The sequence below is a fragment of the Cimex lectularius genome, unplaced genomic scaffold (assembly GCF_000648675.2).
Source record: "Cimex lectularius strain Harlan isolate CLEC.00 unplaced genomic scaffold, Clec_2.1 scaffold2, whole genome shotgun sequence".
NCBI lineage: Eukaryota > Metazoa > Arthropoda > Insecta > Hemiptera > Cimicidae > Cimex > Cimex lectularius.
The window spans coordinates 1,991,839-2,012,680 of NW_019394219.1; the positions used below are offsets into that span (position 1 = coordinate 1,991,839).

Below are 20,842 nucleotides of genomic sequence, written 5' to 3' on the forward strand. Positions count from 1 at the left end.
TTGTTTTCAATGCTTAATTTTGATCGAGGGTCAAGTAATTCAAACGTCGATTTCTTTTTGTCTTTTTAGTCTTGTATTTCAATATATTCTGTGGAAAGTTCCAGTTGGTAATGGCCAATGGGGTACCATTTAGGTTCACTGGAGGACAGATACATTTGCACGAGGGTAAATTGATCCATAATCCTTTAGTTCGTTTTATTTCCATTTTTCATTTTGTGAAACAAACCTCCAATTCATTTCAGTGTGTATGGAATGGTCCAAATTAAGATGCGTAAGAATCGTTGTAACATTATAGAAGGTATATCTGAACTGTATATTTAAAAAAAAAGACCACGAATGTTTCCTTGAGCCTTCCATTTATGGCCCTTCCAGAAGCGCAATCCAAAAAGGTAGGTATATGGCTGGAAGCTAATTGAATGAGGAACTTTTGAGGGAATTTGCAAGGTTCCAGGAGTCTGTATTGATTAACAGTTACCAATCCAACATTTGAAAAACGTCAAAATTTCAACAATTTTCTTTTTTGTGAATTTTTCGTGCAGAATGTTTTAATCGATTCTGCAATATAAATAGGTTTCCTTACAGCAAATTTAACATTCTTTCAGGGGATACAAACCAGATTTTTCTACAATCAGTAATTCTGAAGTTTATAAGCAATTTAGTGGACCTAAGTAGAAAAATTAAAAAACACCAAAAATCTGAAATTACTTCTTTACCGTCGAGATTTTGACAGGGGTTTATAGGAACTTTTTTGTTGCATATAAACACCTGAAACACCTGAAATTTTCGATACTTATCGCCAGTCACTATATATGGCGGAATATTTCTAAAAAATACACCATCGACCCTAATTAGACTAGTATGTTATTGTATGCAGGTTGATGGAGGAATATTGAGTACCCCAACTACTAAATAGAATGAATACAATAATATATAGGTGTGAATGTATTTATTTGCGTGAGTGCGTGTTGAGTGTATATTGTTGTATTTCGCAAGCGCTCGGGGCTGAAATAACCAAGCTGTCGGATGGCCCTTTAAAAAAACAATAATAATATATATTAAATAATCATATCAACGGGAGCCTGTGATGCAACCAACCTCGAAGGTGCAGTGTCAATCCGCTTTATTGATCAACACTTTGTTTATGTAAGTAAGAATTATTAAGTATCATAAATTGTGATTTTAATAATTAAAACTAAAAATCTATTTTAAAAATGTTTAATTAAGTATAAGAGATTCTTTAAATGGACTATGATTTTCATATACATGTTTACATTCTGGCGGGATGATGACGTCATGTGGTACAGTGTCAATTTGCTTTATTGATCAACAATTTGTTTATGTAAACAAGATTTAGTAAGTATCATAAAAGGTAATTTTAATAATTAAAGCTAAAACTCTATTTTAAAAATATTTAATTAAGTGTATAAGAGACCCTTTAAATGTACTATGATTTTCATACATTTACATTATGGCGGGATGATGACGTCATGTGGTGAATGCCCTCACCCCCTTAGAATTATTCTCTTGATGTTCGTTTATTGTTGTAAACAAATTTTACCTTCTGCTTTTTTTTCAGTTTGATGGATTGCTAATTAATTGAATTAATCAATTATTTAGACGAAAGTCCAGTACATTTAAGGTTAAATTAATCAGAAACCAACATCAAATTTGTTGGCAAATAAATATCCAGATATGGAGCCGTCTGAGAAAAAAACTGACAGGAAGAAGAAGAAGATTAACGAGATGAAACGAAAAGTCGCAAATATGACGTATGTCCCTTTTTATATTGTTTATCATTACCGTTTCATACATAGAGTCGTTGAATAAGGCCGTAAAAATCATAAAAAGCACAATTTTCCCTGTTTCCATTTCCAGGAAAGAGCAGATCAGAGCAGCTGTCGTCAAGAAGAAAGAATGCAACGCGAGAGCAATGCAGATAGTCGAAAGGATGATAGAGCCCAACGTCGAAGAAGTCTGGCTTGTAGAGAATGTAAAACATTTTTTTCGCCAATGTAATATCAAAACTTGTTAAAACTGTCAAACGCCTCTTTCAGCTGATTTACATAAACCAGTCTCACTTCCAAGACGCAGTCGAAGAAAGGGCGATAGTCAAGTTCTGTGGCTACCCACTTTGTGACAGGGTCCTTAAAGACATCCCGCTGAAACAGTATCACATATCGACAAAGCAGAACAAGGTGTTCGACATCACCGACAGAAAGGTGAGAAATACTCCTAGTCACACTTTAAAATGTGATTTAACATTTTCGTATTGTAGAACTATTGCACCAACAGCTGTTACCGAGCAGGGGTCTACTTGAAAGAACAGCTTTTTACGAGCCCTCTATGGCTCAGAGACTGTGAAGACCTTGTTGAATATAAGCTCTTACAGCCTCATAGTGAAAGGTAAACGATATTAAAAATAATAAACAACTACCAATAATTAACAAACAGTAAGATTAGAAATTCCGAAAAAAATCTATTGAAGGGCCCTGCCAAGCTGCAAAATGCATAGCCAGAAAAAAAATTAAAGTAAGAAATAAGTAAAGTACAGTCTACAGAAGGGCTTAACAACCAACCATCCATTGGGTATTGTGGGCAAGGTGTTAAAAATCTTTTCAATACATTTTTCATATCCTTATCAATTAAAAAGCCAAGAACTCTGCTGGGGTTCGAACCCAGGATCGCTATCGTGCCAAATAAGAGTCATAAAAACGCTATAAAAAAATTTTTTTTTATAAGTTGAGTAGGTTTTGAGTAAATCAAGGGATACACTAGTAAGTAAAAAATAAAAATAAAAAATAGATCAACGAACTATATCAAGTGGCTGGTTTTGAGATCGGGGACTTTGTTGCTGACACAGAGTTGAAAACACTCACAGACTTGTTGCCTGATTCTTACAATTTTGCACCTTTGATATATTTTAGATAGTATGTATTTTATGAATATTTTCTGTGGGTGGAACACATTCCCTTTTTTGGAAGATCTGATGGAGTGAGCTATTGGACTGGATTAGGAATGATGAATGTATTAACAGTAGTGGGTGGAATATTTGTTCTTGGTGCTGAAGAAAATTGAAATAAAAGAAATTTATTTGCATTAATTTTGTTTCGTCTGTCTTTACAATTTACTGGTGAGAGGTTGATGGACAACCTCTTCCTGGAAGCCGTGGTCATCAAGGAAGAGCATTAGTGAGAGCCCCTAACCATCGCGGTTATTGGTTGGAGAATTTCATAAAAACTACACTCAAAGACAAAAAAATTCCGGACACTTGTATTTATTTATTTTACATGATAACTAGGTATAATGTTAATAATTGACATAAAATGTAAACACAGCATTAATGACTTGTTTACTTTTAAGGTGTTATTAATCCTTTAACGTTCTTTAGATTTAAAAAAAAAATCAGTTCAATTTCATCCTTTCCAGAGCCAACATGTTAAGTGAGCTAATCGGTTTTTAAATTGTTTTCTTTAACAAAACAATAAATTTGAGGGTTTTTTTCTGAGGGTATTTTAACTACAAGGTTATATGAACCCCTTGGGGTGCCAATATTTTGAGGGAAAAAACATTTGTATGTAGGGTTTGAATGCAGAGCCGCTGGATTTGAACTCAGGACCTTTTCCTTACAGTGATGATCTCTGTTTCAAGGCCTAAACCATTGGACCACCAACGCCCCTATATTTTTCTTCTCAAAAGCAAAGTTTAAGTCAAAAGATCTCACCCCGGGCAGATGTACATATACTTAATTAATTACATATGATTTTTTTTAAATGAAAAATTTGAATCACAGGTGGGATTGGACCCCACGACCTTTGTCTTTATTAATTTTTAATTATTTTTTTTAAGCTAAAAGGAGTATATCGATAATAATGGGCCCTTTATTATTGTTTTTGTTTATTTACTTTTCTAAGATGTATTATCAATAGCATACTTAATTATTTATACTCATGTAAAACCACAGATTATTTTAAATTTATATAACAAAATTCTTATATAGGTAAAGATTTTTTTTTTTTTATTAATTGGTCAACTTTCTTTTCTTTTTCTTTTAGGGGAAGTTCTGGTTTAGAAATAGATTTAGGAAATATCAAACCTTGTTCTGTGAACATTCCTGTACATCACGACTTGATCAAAAGTGAAATCATTTCTCAAGACATTGATGACTGTCCAAAACCTGACACGGAAGATATTGAAAAATGCGACTTTGGTGAAGTTCTGTATGATTCTGAAAACCAAAAGGAAGATGAAAATAAAGCACCATGTGGTTTAAGCATGCCCGACCTCGGAGATCTGAATGACCAAGAAGTTAAAGAAAGCAACGATAACAAATTAAAAGACAAATTAAATAATAAACCTGAAAATAGCGCTGTAGGTAATGTCATTGTGGAAAAGCCATTGAGCGAGGTGAAAAACAAACTTTCCGACAGCAGAAAATCGAAAAGAAGGGCTACAAGCACATCTCCAAACCCACAGCCTTCATTACCTATAAGCATCCGAGTCGAGCAAAACTTTACAACCTGGGTCACAGTCGATACTCTTATCTTCCTGCTCGGCAAGGAAAAAGTCAAGCAGATGTTTTTTGAGTTCGGTGAGCCTCTTAACGAGAACGATTTCAACTCGACGCTCAAAAACACTTACATATTTGAAAGGTACAGGGAAATTTGTTATAAGCTGAATATAATGGAGCTAAAAGGCACAAAAATCGAATTGCCCACAAAGCCCCTTCCCGATTATGACCAGTTGAAAAAAGAAGCGGAAAAGATTGAAATCAAAGTGAAGAATTTCTTCAAAGGTGATAAAATCTCCTTTGCACCAGTTGATGAAAATGAAGAAGACGAGGGAAAAAAGGAAACAGATGATGGTAAAGAAGTCCTCCCACCTATCCTGCCTTTAATCGACAAGCACAATGTCATGAAAATAAGAAGACAAATTTTATTGGATCGGCTAAACAAAACGTAAGTTGTTTTTTTTCATGATAAAATGCATAAATTTAACTTTTACACCAATTTCCAGTTTACCAGACATTCAAAGTGCATTAAGTCTGAACCAGTTCAACCTCAGGAAAGATACACAAGAATTCATAAACACACTGGCCCTCACTGCGAACAATATCGTTATGAAACCAACGGAATGGAACCTCCTATGCATTATACTTCTTAGATTGTGAGATTGCATATATCATTTTTTCTGCACAATGTTTTTCATTATATTTAGTATGTTTTTGTTAAATATATTTTTTTTCAGATTTTCATTACAGAACGAGTACCTGAACTACGCATTCATCTCACCCACTACGCAGAAAAGGATAATCAACCTTCTTCTTGCCTACAACCTTGATTTAACATACCTCGAGCGTCAGCTTGTAAACATGACCAACCTCGAACAGATAATTAAAAATAGCCAATAAGTATCAATTTACCTATTAATGAAAATAGTATTAGTTGGACTTTTGTGATATTGTAAATATTTTTCTTTTTTTATTTGTAAGGTTTTTTTAGATTTTTCATTTCTTCGTTTTACTACAACTATTGTTAAGAGAGTTGTTTGGTTTGTTTCTTGTATAGTGAATGTATTTATGAAATATGTTATTTTATGACGAATAAATTCTCAACTACCTTCATTACAATTGATGTTGCTCTATAAAATGTATATTTTTAACATTTTGTAATTCTATTCTTTCCTAAAAACCTGCTTTTTTATTCACCGAACAAAAATAGAGACGTCTTGTTAGGTTGTACTGTAATTAAAAAGATTTTGGATAATGTGAATTTATTTCATCAGTGGAGAAAAATTTAACAAAAAAAAAATTTAAAAATATTTTATTTAATATTTTGTAAATAACATTTTTAAAAAAATCTCAACATTTTTATAGACACAAATAAACTATAATATAACCAACAAAACTACTATATTGAATAAACAACTATGTATAATTACTTTACTTCCTATACATTTAAAAGAAAACCATTAACCCTATGAACAAATCCAAATAAAGGTTCAAGGCACATAGGTAAATGTAAATTCACGCAGAATTTATGGTCCCTTTTTAAAACTATAAAAATATGTTATCACAATGAAGAGAAAATAATTTTATGTTAAATTAAATTACATCTAAAGTATTGAGCTGTGGTTTAATAACAGGCTTTCTGTCTACAAGGGGTAATGCCTCAAGGCGAGCTGGCTTGCGGTTGTTGGAATCTACAAAAAATTATTCAGATTCAATTCAGATTTTTTTTTCTTTTTTTTTAATTATGCCTTACCAACCCACCCGTTGATCTGGCTTTGCGTACCAGACCAGGAATGGTTGAGAAAGCTCTGTGGATTGTTCTTGAAAGAAGACAGGGTGTTGTGGATAGAATTTAGAGATCCCTGGAGGTTCAGACCTTTTTGACCATAAATGTAACCTAAAATTAATTTATTTGTTGTGAATTTGACTCCAGGCTAAAGGTGCCGATTTACCATTTGCTCTTGCGACATCCTGCTGCGCTTTAATCAACAATTCAGTCGCCCTTTTAGGCTTGAAGTAGTTTCCAGCAAAATCCTCTTCTTCGTTCAAATCCAACTTCTGGAACAATGGTTTTATTGTCATAATAGTTGAAATAAACAGTAATTTTTTTTAAGTGAGAGAAATATTTACAATGCTAAAATTAGATAATGAAATTAAAAAAATTGTGTAGAGCAAAGTGCATTTTCAAGCATAAAACATACAAAATTAATTAATAGAGAGAATTTTTTTTCTCCATAAGTGAACGCTTGTTTTTAACTTTTCCTTTTTTATTTAATTTTATTAAATAATAAAATAAACTTCATTTTGTAATGTTATTAAACTTAAATTAAATAGTTTTCAAAATAGTTCGCGTTGAAAATTTCAGATTTTAAGAGTGCGCATGAGGCAATATTAAGTGATTTATCACTGTTTACAAAAATAATAATGATGTGTTACATGCTGTTCTGAAGGCGGCACCAAGATCAAATCCCCAGATGTTCCGTCTCGACCTAGTGCATGCAAAATGACACAAAAATTGTTACAAGCATATAACGATAAGTGCACGAGTGCAAATTTTCTCTTGGACCACAAGCATTTTTCTTTATTTTATTTTTTTTTTTTTTAATTTAGTTTCATAAAACATTTAATGTGCTGGCAAAACAGTGAGAATGAACAACTGGCTTTTTTTAAATTTATCAATTACTTGCCTGTAGCCTACCAGGAGCTGTTTGGGATGAATTTCTCCAAGATGATCCTATTTGTAACATTAACCCTTGTTTTAATGTTTGTTAACTTAATTTTAAAATTGGCTTACTTCAAACCCAAACAGAAACTTTTTTTAAGATTATAATATGTATTATATTTCTCTCAATTTTTAAACTTGCACTCGTTTAAAAAACAAACAAAAAAATTGTTCATCTACATAAAACATTGGCTTCTTAAAAATGGGTATTAGTCTAAATAAAGGTTTATTTAAGTATCAATAATTAAGCATATCCATTTTCAATGAAGACAGTTAAATATTAAAATTTATCAATTTGATTTTATCTCACCTGCAGGTGGTAATTTTGTTCTTAAAACTGTGAAATCCGGAACAATCCAGCACTGTAGGTCATCGTCCCATTTAGATTCATTTTTTATTGATTCAATTGAACTGAAAAAGACACTACTATTATTATTTTTCATTGAAATTTAAAAACTCATTTCATACAGGTCTTTCTGTAAAAACAAATTGGAAAAAAGCTTTTTTTTATCTGCTGTTTTGGCTTTTTCAGTACAGTAGACTCACGTTATCCACACATTCGCTCATCTCTGGTTGCCCCCCCCCCCCTAGTTGAGTCTTAGAGGAGAGCGGCAATGGTCAATAGAAAAATTTGGAGAAATATTCCAACTAGCATAAAAGTTAAAAGACAAAATCATAGAATATGATCCAATAGTGGAACATCAGCATAACACGACTGCTAACTCAAGCAATGGACTCATCAATAAAATTTCCTGCAGTTGAAAAAGTAGACAAAACATCCTATAACGATGTTCTTTGAGAAATCTAAATGAACAACCTTTGTTGATTTATCACCATTTACATCTAACTGTGGAATTTAATTTACCTTGTTTTATAATTATCTGTTTTAGGTCTCTAATAATTTTTTCTCATTTGTTTCAATGTCATGCATAGGGCATGCCTGTTCATACATGTATGTACGTATTGTTTTCCAGAGTGGAATAAACATGTACATAAGATCATACAAAACAAGGTAAATCGTATGATTATTATGCAGATACTATTCAGTTTGAAAAGTTAAATTAAATGACAGGGCTCACATTTGATCAGGGGAAATTAGACAAGTCAAGGGCATTACGGACCTCCATGGGAGCATGAGAGCCGGAGTAAAGATTTTCTCTCTGTGTCGGAGATTCAGAGGAGTTAGAACTGGTACTAAGCCCTCAGAGAGAGAGAGAGATGTTCCTGAGAGTCCTTTTCTGGATCGGTAAGTAATGGTGGTGGTAATGGTAATGGTGATTTCGTTAATGGTGGTTGCTGTAACCTGGTTTTGTTTCGTGAGCAAAGGAGATACTAAATTCATGAGCATTTATATTTATACCTAACAACCATCTTTGTACCATCAATTTTGCTTTACTGGGTGGTATGGGTTGAATTAGGTTAGGTTAGGGACAGGTTGGATTAGGTTAAGGTAAACTAAAAATAATTGATCAGCTTTCAAAAGATGCACTAAGAAGTTTAAGAGCAATGTAGAGAAAATCTAGAAGTACATTATGAAAAAAAATATATATGAAGAAATAAAATGCCCATGAAAATGTCAGTTCTTTGTGAAAAACAATATACCAAAGTTTAAAAAAAATATTTACCATATACAAATAAATATCATTCCTTTTTTAGTTTTCATTATAATTAACATGTTAAAGTAAACCATTCTAAAAAAAAAATTATTGGTCAATTTTTTTGTCACAAATGTGAAATGTGACTGTATGAAATGTGTTAAACTTTAGTTATTCGTCAAAAATTATTTAGTCACATGCATCAATCAACTTTTGATATTGGTAAATCATAGATAAGATGAACATGATAAAAAAAAAGTAATAAAAGGAAATAATTCCTTTCATACAAGAGGGCTTAATGTCTGACTACTTTTTGAGTGTTGTCGACGAGGGGTCAGCCTCCTTTATAATACTTTCTCCATATTATTCACAATAAAAATTCTATGGTCTAAGCCAAGATTTGAATTCAAGATCACTACTGATGCTAATAGAGTCAGACCCCCTTACCACTAGACCAAAAATAAAGTAATTCCTGTAAAACAGGAGAGCTTAACTTTCAACTGCCCATTGGGTGTCGGGTCAGAACTACTTTACATTACTTTTTCCATATCATTCTCCATAAAAATTCAATGGGCTAAGCTGAGATTGGAGCCCAGAATAGTTAATGCGGCAAATGGAGTCCAATGTCCTAACTGTTGCCATGGTCTCCTGGGCAGGGTTAGAACCAAAAACCATATGTATTATTTATTTATGTGATGCATACGTTGACCACAATTTACCAACAATCAAACCTAAATATATGTAACTATTAATATTTTAGTACCTGTAGTTTGAAGGTCCTTTTAGGTTAGGAATAACTTTATCCAAAATTTGATTGTGCAGCATTAGCTGTCTGTCGAGCCTTCTTATTGTCTCTAAGTAATCGGTTCTCTCTGTTTCAAATTCACTCTGTAGATCTGCAATCTCCCTCTCCAAAGATCGAATCTATGAATCGCAGTTATTAACTCAAAATTCACATGATGGAAAGTAAACTGTACCTTATGCCGGTGTTTTTTGAGGTTTTCACTTCTTGCCGTGAGCTGGTCGTGCATATCGTCGTACACTCCAAGAACCAAGCTACTGTGCTCTTCTTTGGCCAAGACCTCGGCAAGAGCTGCCAGTCGTTTCTCAGCGGCCTTTTTCCTCCGTGCCCTTCTCTCTTTGAGCCCTTGGTCACCCACTTTTTCTCCACCGACAAGGCTTTTTTGAAGTTTCACCAATCTAATTGCAAAAATATTATTTACACAAAAAAGAAATAAAATATAATTATTGATTTATATACCTTGCCAATATTTGCTGTTGAGATGCCTTTGATATGCTCTGATTATTATTTTGGCTGAAACAATTTATCAGACATGTACATATATACATCATTCTTAATTTATTTTTTTTTTAAATACCTATTTTCTTCATTATCTTTGTTTAAAGTTTCATTTACTTCTGTGCATGTATCACCAGCCATTACTGTCAGTTTTGTCTGCTTAAACACCGACTGAAAATAAATCATATATCCTTATTTTTAATGGGATAAATATTAATCATAAATTACCTTTTTATTTATATCTTGTATTTGACTGTCATACTGCATTTTCAGGTTTTCTAGTTCATCCTGAACTTGGTTCCTGGAAATATTCAAATCTGTAAATTGTGCCTTCATAGCAGCAAGTTCCTTCTCGTATTCTATTCTGATCTTTTCCCGTTCTTGTTCCAAAATCACTTCATCTACTGCACAAATTAAAAAACAATTTAAGAAATAAAAAAGATTTTAAAAATTATCTATGGTTGAATAAATCAAGGAACTACTTACCGACAGCTGTCATCTTTGGCTTGGTAAGCATCTCTTTCAGCCTTTCAATCTCCTCCTGGTACTGTCGAAGCATTGCATCTTTTGGATCTTCGTTAATGTGTGGCTGATTTTTGATATTCTTAGCTCGGTTTGCATATCTCAATGTTGAAAGAGTCTCATCGTAATTATTGTCAGCAGGAGACAGACAAGCTAACATTAAAGTCTTAGTATTCCCTCCTAAAGAATCCTATTACAAAAAATTAAATACTTTTTTAAATTGATCATTAGACTATATTTCACAAAAAAATCATTAATAAAGGGTTCCTTTTACTTGAAGCAATCTTGTTAACTTGGAATCTCTATACGGTATATGTTTTGCTTTGCCATCCACAAGTGCTGATATCACATTTCCAAGGGCAGAAAGAGAAAGATTGATTTTGCTAGCTTCTTTCAATCTGTCACCCTGAGCACCTGTTTTTTTATTCATTAATAATCAAAATAATATAAAACAAATGCAATTTTATTATTTTACCTGTTTTGGCTTGTCGTTCACTTCCTGCTAAATCAACAAGACTTAACTTGCCGCGCTTAATAGACCCCTCGTTAAGTCCATCAGTGGCCATCATTTCAACAGATATACTAAATATAGAATGACTCCTTGACGAGTCTGCGTTCATAAGAGTCGCTCCGACAGATCTGTTAGCCCAGCCTTTGCACATGAGGTTCTCACAGTCAGCCACACATCCGACAGCGTGCCAAGTTAAATCTTAAAATTTTATAAAAGATTATTGATCTTGTGAACCCTTCTAGTGCCATTACAATTAATACCTTGGACATAGACTCCTTTATCATGGCTTTCTTTGAGGTCAAGTTTTTGCTTGACATCAGGGCCGAGAAGGTCTCGAATCTCTTCATTGTATATTTCTAGATATGAAGCGAGTACTAAGTATTTAACATCTTGTGTCACGGATATCGCTTCAAATATATGTTCAAAAGCACGCGGTATGATCCCTCTTTGGCTTTGGGGCTCATTGATGCCCTGCATTGAAAAGCTCTTTCCACACCCTGTTTGCCCGTAAGCAAACACTGTGCTGTTATACCCCTCCAACACTCCCTATAAAAAATTTTAAATATTTTTTTTTAAATCTGAATGAATCTAAAACTGTAAAAATTTAAAAATAGATATACCTCAATAAGTGGATAAGCACTTTCATTATATATCTGTTCAGTCGTAGAACCGACAGAATAGACACCGTCAAATGTGAATGTTTTAGAGGGTGCAGAACTATCCGTAGGGTTCATTATAGAACATGAACACCGCTCCGAATCCATGACCACAACGCTCTGTAAATGCGTATTTCAATAATATATTTTAGGATATAATTCTGAATGTGTGCTTATATTAGTATTTGCTATATATATTTGGTTAAATCATTTAGATAAACACACTCACACTGAGAAAAAGAGGGATGGAGGGAGGGAGGGAAGGAGGGAGGGAGGGAGGGAGTGAGAGAGAGAGAGAGCAATAGATGGATATAAATAGAGATAGAGAGACATAGATAGATAAATGGAAAGAGATAGATAAAAAGAAAGAGGAAGAGAGTGCAGTAAGATAATGGGAGAGAGAAAGAAAGTGTGTGTGAGAGAGAGAAAGAGAGTGAAAGAGAATGAAATAATGATAGAGAGAAAAAGAAAGAATGAGGGAGAGAGAAATAGATTGACAAATAGAAAGAGGGAGATAGAGCCATAGATAAAGAGAGAAATAGAAAAAGAGAGGAAAAAGAGAAAGAGAGAGAGAGAGACAGAGAGAAAATGAGATAATGAAAAAGAGAGAGAGAGAGAGAGAGAGACGGAGAAAGAGATAGACTATATATGTAGAAAAATTGGATAAGTTAGTGGCTATTGAAATTGTACTGGAAATGACTTATGAATTTTATTGATTACAAACAGCAAAAATAAAACTTAAGCACATAATTTGAATAAAATAAAATAATTTTGACACAGCGCACATGATAAACGTCTATCTTTTTTAACGGCCAATTCTCAACTCCACTCGTTCTGCCTCCGGCAGACCTCAGGCCACCTCCAGCATATATATAATATTGTGAGACATAATCACCACAAAGATTGTGAGAAAAAGAGTGAAGGATGGAGGGTGCGAGAGGGAGAGGGAGGGAGAGAGAGAGAAATTCTGTTTTATCTAGGAGGCACAAATGGACAAAATTTTCGACTAAATGTTACCCAATTGATAGACAAATTGACTTTTTTACATAAGTCATACAGATATTCCTGAACAACATGGCTTCATGAAAAATAAGACAGTTTCTTCTAATTTATTAATCTATTAAAATTATATTGTTGGATTGAAGATATGAGACAAAAGGTACCAAACATGCATGGACACCCTAGAGGGAGCAGACTGCTAGGTAGACCACAACATAGATGGTTAAGCAACTTGGAACATCTTTTGGAGGTTTTAACTGCAAAGATGGATAACGGCAGCCAAAGATATGGAGAGGTGTCAAACAGTGGTATCTGGATGAGAATGACCTGACTTCTATGATTCAGATCCTGAGAGCCATCTATCGACAATGCTCTTGAGTCATGAGAACTTCTTTGCCGATCCGGCCAACTTTTTTATAATGTTTTTATTGCATTTTTAGTATCAGAGATCATGGTGATTAAGTTGACTGCCTTTCCATGACCCTATATGTCTGCCTTTTAATGCCCTTTATTCAACTAATTGGCAACACATTAAACATTGATAAATTTTCTGTTAATTTATAATATATTTTAAAGCAATATTTATTTCATTTTATTCTGTATGTTTTAGTTTTTAAAAAAATCAATTACCTACTATTTACATATGTATAGGTTATACAGTTTATTTGCTTGTCTTATTTGTTTTATGGGTAATAATTTTTTTTTTCATTTGTAATGTAGGCTATTTAACTTGTACTTGTAAATAAATAAAATATACAAAAGTGAAAGTTGCTAGTTTAAGTTTTGTGAATCTTATTACATTTGGGAAACCACATTCAATCATACGCCATATAAACAAACACATAGAGACGAAAAAAAAAATTTTTTTAATAAATAAAAACACCATCCAACAGAGGTATTTATTGATTTGCATATCTCATTGTCTTTTGTTTTGTCTAAATTAATGTATATAGACAAAAATATTGCCAAATGTTTCTCTTAACTGATCATGAAATTTGAATATTTGTTCTGAATATTTTTCCCTTTAATAACAATTAAAACAGGGTTTACAATTCTAAGCTGTATAGTAGGTCGACATAAATCAATTTATGCATATAAATGCATATTTACACTGCATCAGACTAAGTGTTTCTTTTTGTCTGCATAATAGTGCAAGTAGGTTGAAGCATAAAAGAGCACAATGCAATACGGCTGTTCAGGATCAATAATGTGCCTATTCAGTCTGATAAAAAAATACGAGTGGGTCAATGTCAGAACAACACCTTGTGACCTGTTCCCATTAATGGGCTTTTCCCTTTAGCCCACCACTTTTATACTTCAGCCATCACCCTTAACGGCTGTTGTAACAATGAAGATCAATATTGGTAACGCCGAAGGGGAAAACGTGTACTCTTTATTGGAACTGTTTCTAACTTGTGGACTTAGGTATACCTTGCATTTCAGGGAAATTTCCCTGCTGTTCATAGGTCGACATCTTACGATTACTTTAACACTCTCAGCCATATCAAGCAAAAAGTCCCTTCAGTTCTTCATGTAGTTCATTCATCCCTGAAATCAAAATAACAGAAATAATGAAAATTATTAGTCATATCATTACAAAAAAGTAGAATCAATTTTTAATTAAACTTCATTCAAATTTAGAGAATTTTTTTAAAATTTCATTTTTATTTTTTATGCAGTTAGCTTTGTTAATTAATGCAGATATGTTGTGAAACACCGAGGACAGATACAAGTAGATCAATTCATGCAAAATGGTGCTAAAGCATCAAGAGTTACCAAGCAACAGCAGGCCAAAACAAAGAATTGACCTTCAGCAAACGAGGACCTTAACACCGAAATCCGCCGTCCGTTCCGTAACCCATTAGATTGAATAAATTTACATAGCCAAATTAGTCATGCAAGATTAACTATTTTCTGAGAAATTGTCTTTTACACTCAGCCCTCAAAAGTGGAGTAACCAATAGTTTCTAAGAAAAAAAGACATTTCGAAGCTTTCGTAAAAAAAAAATATTATAATATTGTGACAATAAGCTGCAATGTATTTATATACCATCATCAGGGTTGATCTTTCTTATATTTCAATTAAATAGTAAATTTAAGAAGTAGGATATATTTATGATTAATTGTTAAACTGAAAATTTAAATTTAATTATTCTTTTTATATAAGGTTTTTGGCTGAGATGAAAAATTAGCGTCTCGAGCGGGATGAACTAATTTTTCATCTCAAACACTAACCTTAGATAAAAAGAATAATTAATTGGAATAATTAATATGGTCAATTATGACCATTAAGCAAATATGGATTAATTTCAATTTAATGTTAAAACATAAAACTTGTTATACTTTTGGAAAAGCTAAAATCCATTTGAAATACATAATAATTAAGCTACTGCTGTCCTAAAAGTTTGGCAAAAGACTAGAAGCAAATTGACAAAACAGTTCAATAAACTCTTTTAATGTCAGCCATGTCCTTTGAACCTGTAAAAATCAATTATTGAAGAATTGTCAATTCACACTTTCAAATTTATTTCAAATTCGTCACAAAAATATATCGCCTGTGTGAAGTCTTAAGGGGATTTTAGTCGTTTTTACATAACGGTAAATGATTCAATTGATCAAGTATTGATTTGTTTTCCGTCGTAGTTAAATAATTGCATGTTCCGAGTTGACAAAAATAAGATACAATCTTGCCTCGTGGCACAAAACATACTTGATAGAGGCTTTAGTTGATATATAATTTTTGACCCAATCATTTCTATCTTACTTGTATTCAATTCAATTAATAGTGGTGAGATATATTGATTGAAATAAACATTTCTAATGTGAAAGGATAAATTACATATCAAGAATATAAAGTTTATTGGTGGAAGACCATTTAGTAAAAAAATGTTTACAAAATAAATCTTGAAAAAAAAATTAGTAACTAAACTATCAGTTATCTTTGTTATACGTGTTATACGTAAAAACTATAACTTTTGGAAAGTAATATATGTTGTTTCATACAAAAATAGGAAAAAATATAGATAATCATAGTTATCTGTTATTTTTCTTGTTTGGGTGCTTTTTTTAGAAGGTTCTTTTTCCACAATGTTTCGGCCTATTCTGACCATTTTCACATGGAACATTTATCCCAAAAGTATTACAGTTTCATACATTCTATTATATACATAGTCAATGAACAAGTTATTTAAAATATTACCTTTTATAAAGAGATTAACATCTTTTTTATTTTATTATATTTAAAACAGCTATCGATTGTTTATTAATTCAATGAGTTTAGTTTATTTATATAAGTAATAAAATGTATGGAATTGTAATACTTTTGGGAATAAATGTTCTGCTCCTGAAGTAGTTATAATGTTAGATCAAAAATAAGCTATGTAGCTTATTAAATATTTGAAAAAATGTGAGCGAGGTGATTTTTTTTTTTTTTAATAATTAACACAACTTTCCTTCTGAATAGGTATTGAATAATAGCATGATTTTGCTTGTATGTAAAACGTCTTAAAACAAGCTTCCATTTTTTTTTTCATGTTGAACTCTGGCTTTTTGGTTCGTTTTTCCTTTCTTCTTTTTCTAAAAATAAACAGCATTTTCAACTCCATCTTTACTTCAGGAAGAGTGCATTTCTCAGGGATGATCCATGAAAAAAAAATGAATGAAACAAATAATAATTCAGCATATAAAAGATCCAGTTAAGGCATAGAGCAACACAAAGTCAGTTTTTTCCTAGCTAAGTTCACAGAATAATTAATTAGACCCTGATTACTGAATGTTTTATTCCAAAAGTTTAGAAAGGAAAAAATAGACTTTGTGTTGTTTGATGACCTTAACTGGTTCTTTTCTACTCTTTTATTATTTATTTCATTAATTTTTTTTCCAAGGGACAAAATATCCACCAACTTCCAAGTTGTGATCCCTGAGATTTGGGCTCTTCTTAAGGTAAAGACAGAGTTGAAAATTCTGTTTATTTATTTTTAGAAAAAAAAGAAAGAAAAATAGTGAACCAAAATGCCAGAGTTCAGCATGAAAAAAATTGCTACTAGCTTATTTTAATACATATTTTTTTAATGTACAAGTAACAATGCAAAGTCTATTTTTTCCTTGCTAAACTATCAAAATAAAGTATTCAGTAATCAGGACCTAATTAATGTATTCCGTAAACTTGGCAAGGAAAAAACAGACTTTGCATCGTTCTATGTATGTTCTATGTATGTTTTAACCATCCCTAACCATCCCTTTAGAGGTAAACTATAGATACTAGGCGACATCCAGTTTTAAATAAATGTGGGGCTCTGACGGGGGCTATCCATCGGAATCATACAGATCCTAATAAAAGTTAAAAATAAAAAGAGCCTATTGTATCTCAAAAGGAAAAATAAAAGGAGAAAGAAGAGGTGCTATTAAAAAAAACCTTACAGATTAACCCCAAGCCTCTACCTATGGATGCTTTAGAAGGAACAGAAAATAGATGCTGCAGAGGCCATAAGATCCTCACAGTTTTGAATGTCCTGACTCCTGAAGAACAAAATTTAGAACAGAAAAAGAAGCCAAGCTTCAAAAATGGGTTAATTGCCCTAGAAAAATTCCCCTCTAGTTCTAGGAAGAAAGACTTCACTCGACTCATAAAAAGAAGATTAACGAAGGGAAGAAGCTCTGATAAAGTTCCAAAGGCCGGGCAGTGTCAACAGACCAAGAATGAGCAGAGAAAAAGAAGGTTTTTGAAGCACAGGAAAAGTACCTAAGGTACTTAACCGAAGTTCTTTCATTGGTGCCTTATGAATGCCACTTAGGAATATTGCCTAATCCAACGATATTTTTCAGTATTGAGCAGTTAGATAACATCAGGAAGTGTCTGTTGGAACAAATCCTAAAGGTGGAAACAGATATAAAATCAGCATTTAATGGCTTAAAATATATATAAAAATACATATAAAATAATATATAATAAATTAAGGAGGCGGTCCTGGATAATGCAAATGCCTGGTCACTCCCCTTTACTAAATAATAATAATATTTCTTACACAAAAAGAATTTTCTGATATGAATATAGTCCTTAAATAGCAGAATTGCCAAAAAATAAAAACAAATAAATACAGAATTCATTCTAAACGCTGACCTGTTAAAACATTCCATGTTTAAAAAAATCAATTGTTGAATAACATTTTTTTTCCAGTCATTAAACTGGATATTGTTGATATATTGTTATGGAATAATTTCCTGCCCGGGATGAGTGATAATATCTACCTTTGGCCTACTTTACTATAAAGTATTATGTCATTGTTCATTGATTTCTTGCAAATCGTCACTATAATCTTCTGCTTTTTATTTATTTATTTATTTTTTTTAATATATAGAATAATTCTGCACTCTCGGAGCAAAACTGGTTGACATTTGACGTTTCCAATTTTGCCATAAAGGTGCAAAATTGGTAAAAACGGTTAAAGAAAAAAAAACTTGTGCAATTGACATTCAAAGTTTAAAAAAAAGCATTTGAGTTTTTATAAATAAAATTAATGTAGAAATCAAAGGAAATTTATCCAGACCATTAAAAATATTGTGTGTGTTTGGCGTAAATTAATTTATTAATCTGTTATTGCATTATTTTACTTGTCAAATGTCTTTGATTTTCAAATTATTGAATATTTAAAATTATAATTTGCAAAATTATAACTATACATATTATCAGAACAAATATATTTGTATACTTTTTAAATAATAAAATGCTTCATTTTATGCTTAAAATTCATATTGGCAAAAAATTTTGTTTTCTTTAAAAAAAATTACATAACACAATTTTTTTTAAAGAAAACTGTATATATTTATATATGAAAATGAGTGTGTTGTTTTATTAAAAATCTCAGGGACAACAGCCATGGTCGATCGTGACATGACTTTGGGATGCATACATTAGTTATTAGAATTGACAAACAATTGCTTTTTATATTTCATAAAGGTCAAATGTTATTGGCGGTCAGTCAACACCAATAACAAGACTTGCCATAGATATACGTTTAAAAACAAAAATTTTCAAAGACTGGATGTAAAATGGACGTAAAATATATTTAAATAATAATTATCAAAAAACCTATACTATGCCAAAAAAAATTAAGAATTTTTGATTTAATTTAATTTTTTTGAAATTAACTTGTATGAATTAATTACTCACATTTTAACGCAATAGGCCTTTGCATATCATGGCTGCACTGCATTTCTTTTTATGATGAGGGCAAAAGATAAAACATCAATTTGTACGTTGTGCCATGGGTCTGGCTTTGTCGCCAGTTCGACAATCACTGACCGGACATACAACCATTCGGTTGGCTTTACCAGTCTGCCACCCCCACTTCAACCCATTCAACCCTCTACCCTCAACTTTTAAGTAAGTCAATATGTTGCAACAACAAGTCACTATAAAACTTTTTTTTTTGACAGTTAGCAGTACGAGAAATCAATTACTACAGAAAATAATTTCAAGTTACAAAAATAAGAAAAAAAATTCAAATATATAGAGCATAATTGCACTCCTGGTGTTTCTCCTGAATTTTTAAAAGCACATATTAATTTTCAAATAAATTTACAGCCTTTTGTCAAAATATCCAAAATACACTTTTAAGAGTAAAGATGATACAGAACTTTAACAAGTAAAATATAACAATAAAATACAGACAAATGAAAATTACGATTATTGTTGCTGAAAAATATCTGCAAATATTAACATAACGTACGATTTTGAAAATAAGAAGGCAGCAGAAAACTGAAAATTAAAATAATATAAAGGGACAACTAAAGGTGATGATTATAGTAAAGAAAATTACAAGTAGGAATACAATTTAAACATATTTTGCTTTCCAAAATAAAAAAAAGATCACAATAATATCCAGTTATGTAAATTAAACAACATAACAGAAGCATATAATAAGCAGATGAAGCAGCTAAGGCTGGGTGTCCAAACCTCCGGACTTAACCCCTGTGATCTGACCCCGTGGTGCTAGAAATGCAATAAAAAACCACAATTAAAAATAAGTAGTGGTAGTGTCAGTGTCCTGGATCGGCATAGAAGCTCTCACTATCAAGAGCACTGATAGATGGTGACACTTTTGGGCCAAAGCCGGCACATGCAGAGAAAGTTTGCTTGATGGGTCCCACCTAATGAAAGTTGCATTCCTTTGCTCCACCTAATGCCTCCCGACATGAGAATCATGCTTGAGCCTGGCAGCGAGTATCTGGGTCCCATGTTCTGATCTTTGAGGAAACAGAGTTGTTTTATATTATATAGTATTGATAGTTTTGTGAACCTAGCATGTGTTGAGAGTGAATGTATTTATTAGCGAGAATGTCTTCTCTCTAATCTCATATAGAGAGGGTACATATCCCTTTGGCACTTTATTAGGTAATTATATAACAGATATAAAGGGGGATAGAGAAATATCGAGTACTCCACCAACCTAACTGGGTGAATGGTATGTAAGACAGAATCTATTGAAGAGTTGTTTTTAAAAAGTTATTGCATTGAGTGCTGAAATGACATCGCTGTTGATAGCTCCTGGAGCCTCGGTGGCTGGATGGATAAGACCGAGCTCTGACTCCAGAGCCAACACCTGAGGTGGAGAAATATAATTGATTGTAAAGTATAAAATCTTGAATTGCCAGTGGATTTCAGCATTGACTCTGCACACTGTATGAGCATAATGATATAATAATAAAAGGAAAACATGATTTTGGCTGAAGATAGTTAAATTTTGTTAAAAACATGGTTATATACATAATATATGCAGAGAAGTCCTACTAATCCAAATATCCACCTAATCTGTACAAGCCTGTCAGCACAGAGATTTTTTTTGGCATTTTCCAGTTAAATTACATTCAAAATATTAAGGGTAATTATTGCAACCTTGCCCACTCCTAATTATACTTCCAATTTTGTTAAATTTACACCCTTAAATCATGAGATTTGATCTTAAGTTAAAGAACTTGTGATTTGGTTGTTACCAAATATTTTGTCTACTATCATTGCAAAACATTATTTT

At 32.2% G+C, this 20,842-nt stretch overlaps 2 protein-coding genes and 1 long non-coding RNA gene across 9 annotated transcripts; 2 read left to right on the forward strand and 1 right to left on the reverse strand.

Annotated features, from left to right (window-relative positions):
* The first annotated feature begins 1,535 nt into the window (after positions 1–1,535).
* Positions 1,536–5,791, forward strand: LOC106663530 (putative RNA polymerase II subunit B1 CTD phosphatase RPAP2). The gene is made up of 7 exons (XM_014388423.2): positions 1,536–1,769; positions 1,876–1,990; positions 2,055–2,219; positions 2,276–2,403; positions 4,053–4,955; positions 5,014–5,163; positions 5,245–5,791. The coding sequence occupies exons 1-7, from the start codon at positions 1,693–1,695 to the stop codon at positions 5,405–5,407; spliced, it is 1,701 nt and encodes a 566-aa protein (XP_014243909.1). The 5' UTR covers positions 1,536–1,692; the 3' UTR covers positions 5,408–5,791.
* Positions 5,792–5,835: 44 nt separating this feature from the next.
* LOC106663535 (osmotic avoidance abnormal protein 3) lies at positions 5,836–19,097 on the reverse strand. 7 transcript variants are annotated; one of them, XM_014388432.2, is made up of 17 exons: positions 18,982–19,097; positions 14,244–14,360; positions 11,778–11,933; positions 11,418–11,703; positions 11,122–11,355; positions 10,921–11,060; positions 10,611–10,836; positions 10,353–10,528; positions 10,204–10,280; positions 10,086–10,139; positions 9,802–10,024; positions 9,588–9,748; positions 7,540–7,640; positions 6,944–6,996; positions 6,460–6,565; positions 6,261–6,404; positions 5,836–6,198 (listed from the first exon to the last, which is right to left on the reverse strand). In XM_014388432.2, the coding sequence occupies exons 2-17, from the start codon at positions 14,313–14,315 to the stop codon at positions 6,101–6,103; spliced, it is 2,307 nt and encodes a 768-aa protein (XP_014243918.1). In that variant the 5' UTR covers positions 14,316–14,360; positions 18,982–19,097; the 3' UTR covers positions 5,836–6,100. The 7 variants fall into 7 exon arrangements, 5 of the variants coding, with proteins under 5 accessions (XP_014243918.1, XP_014243919.1, XP_024086028.1 ...); XM_014388433.2 differs by having other exon boundaries at positions 6,261–6,383; positions 10,204–10,295; XM_024230260.1 differs by having other exon boundaries at positions 6,269–6,404; positions 10,204–10,295.
* Positions 7,684–10,476, forward strand: LOC106663536. The gene is made up of 3 exons (XR_001340043.2): positions 7,684–8,241; positions 8,302–8,475; positions 10,398–10,476. It is a non-coding gene; the product is annotated as an uncharacterized LOC106663536 (long non-coding RNA).
* Positions 19,098–20,842: the final 1,745 nt, after the last annotated feature.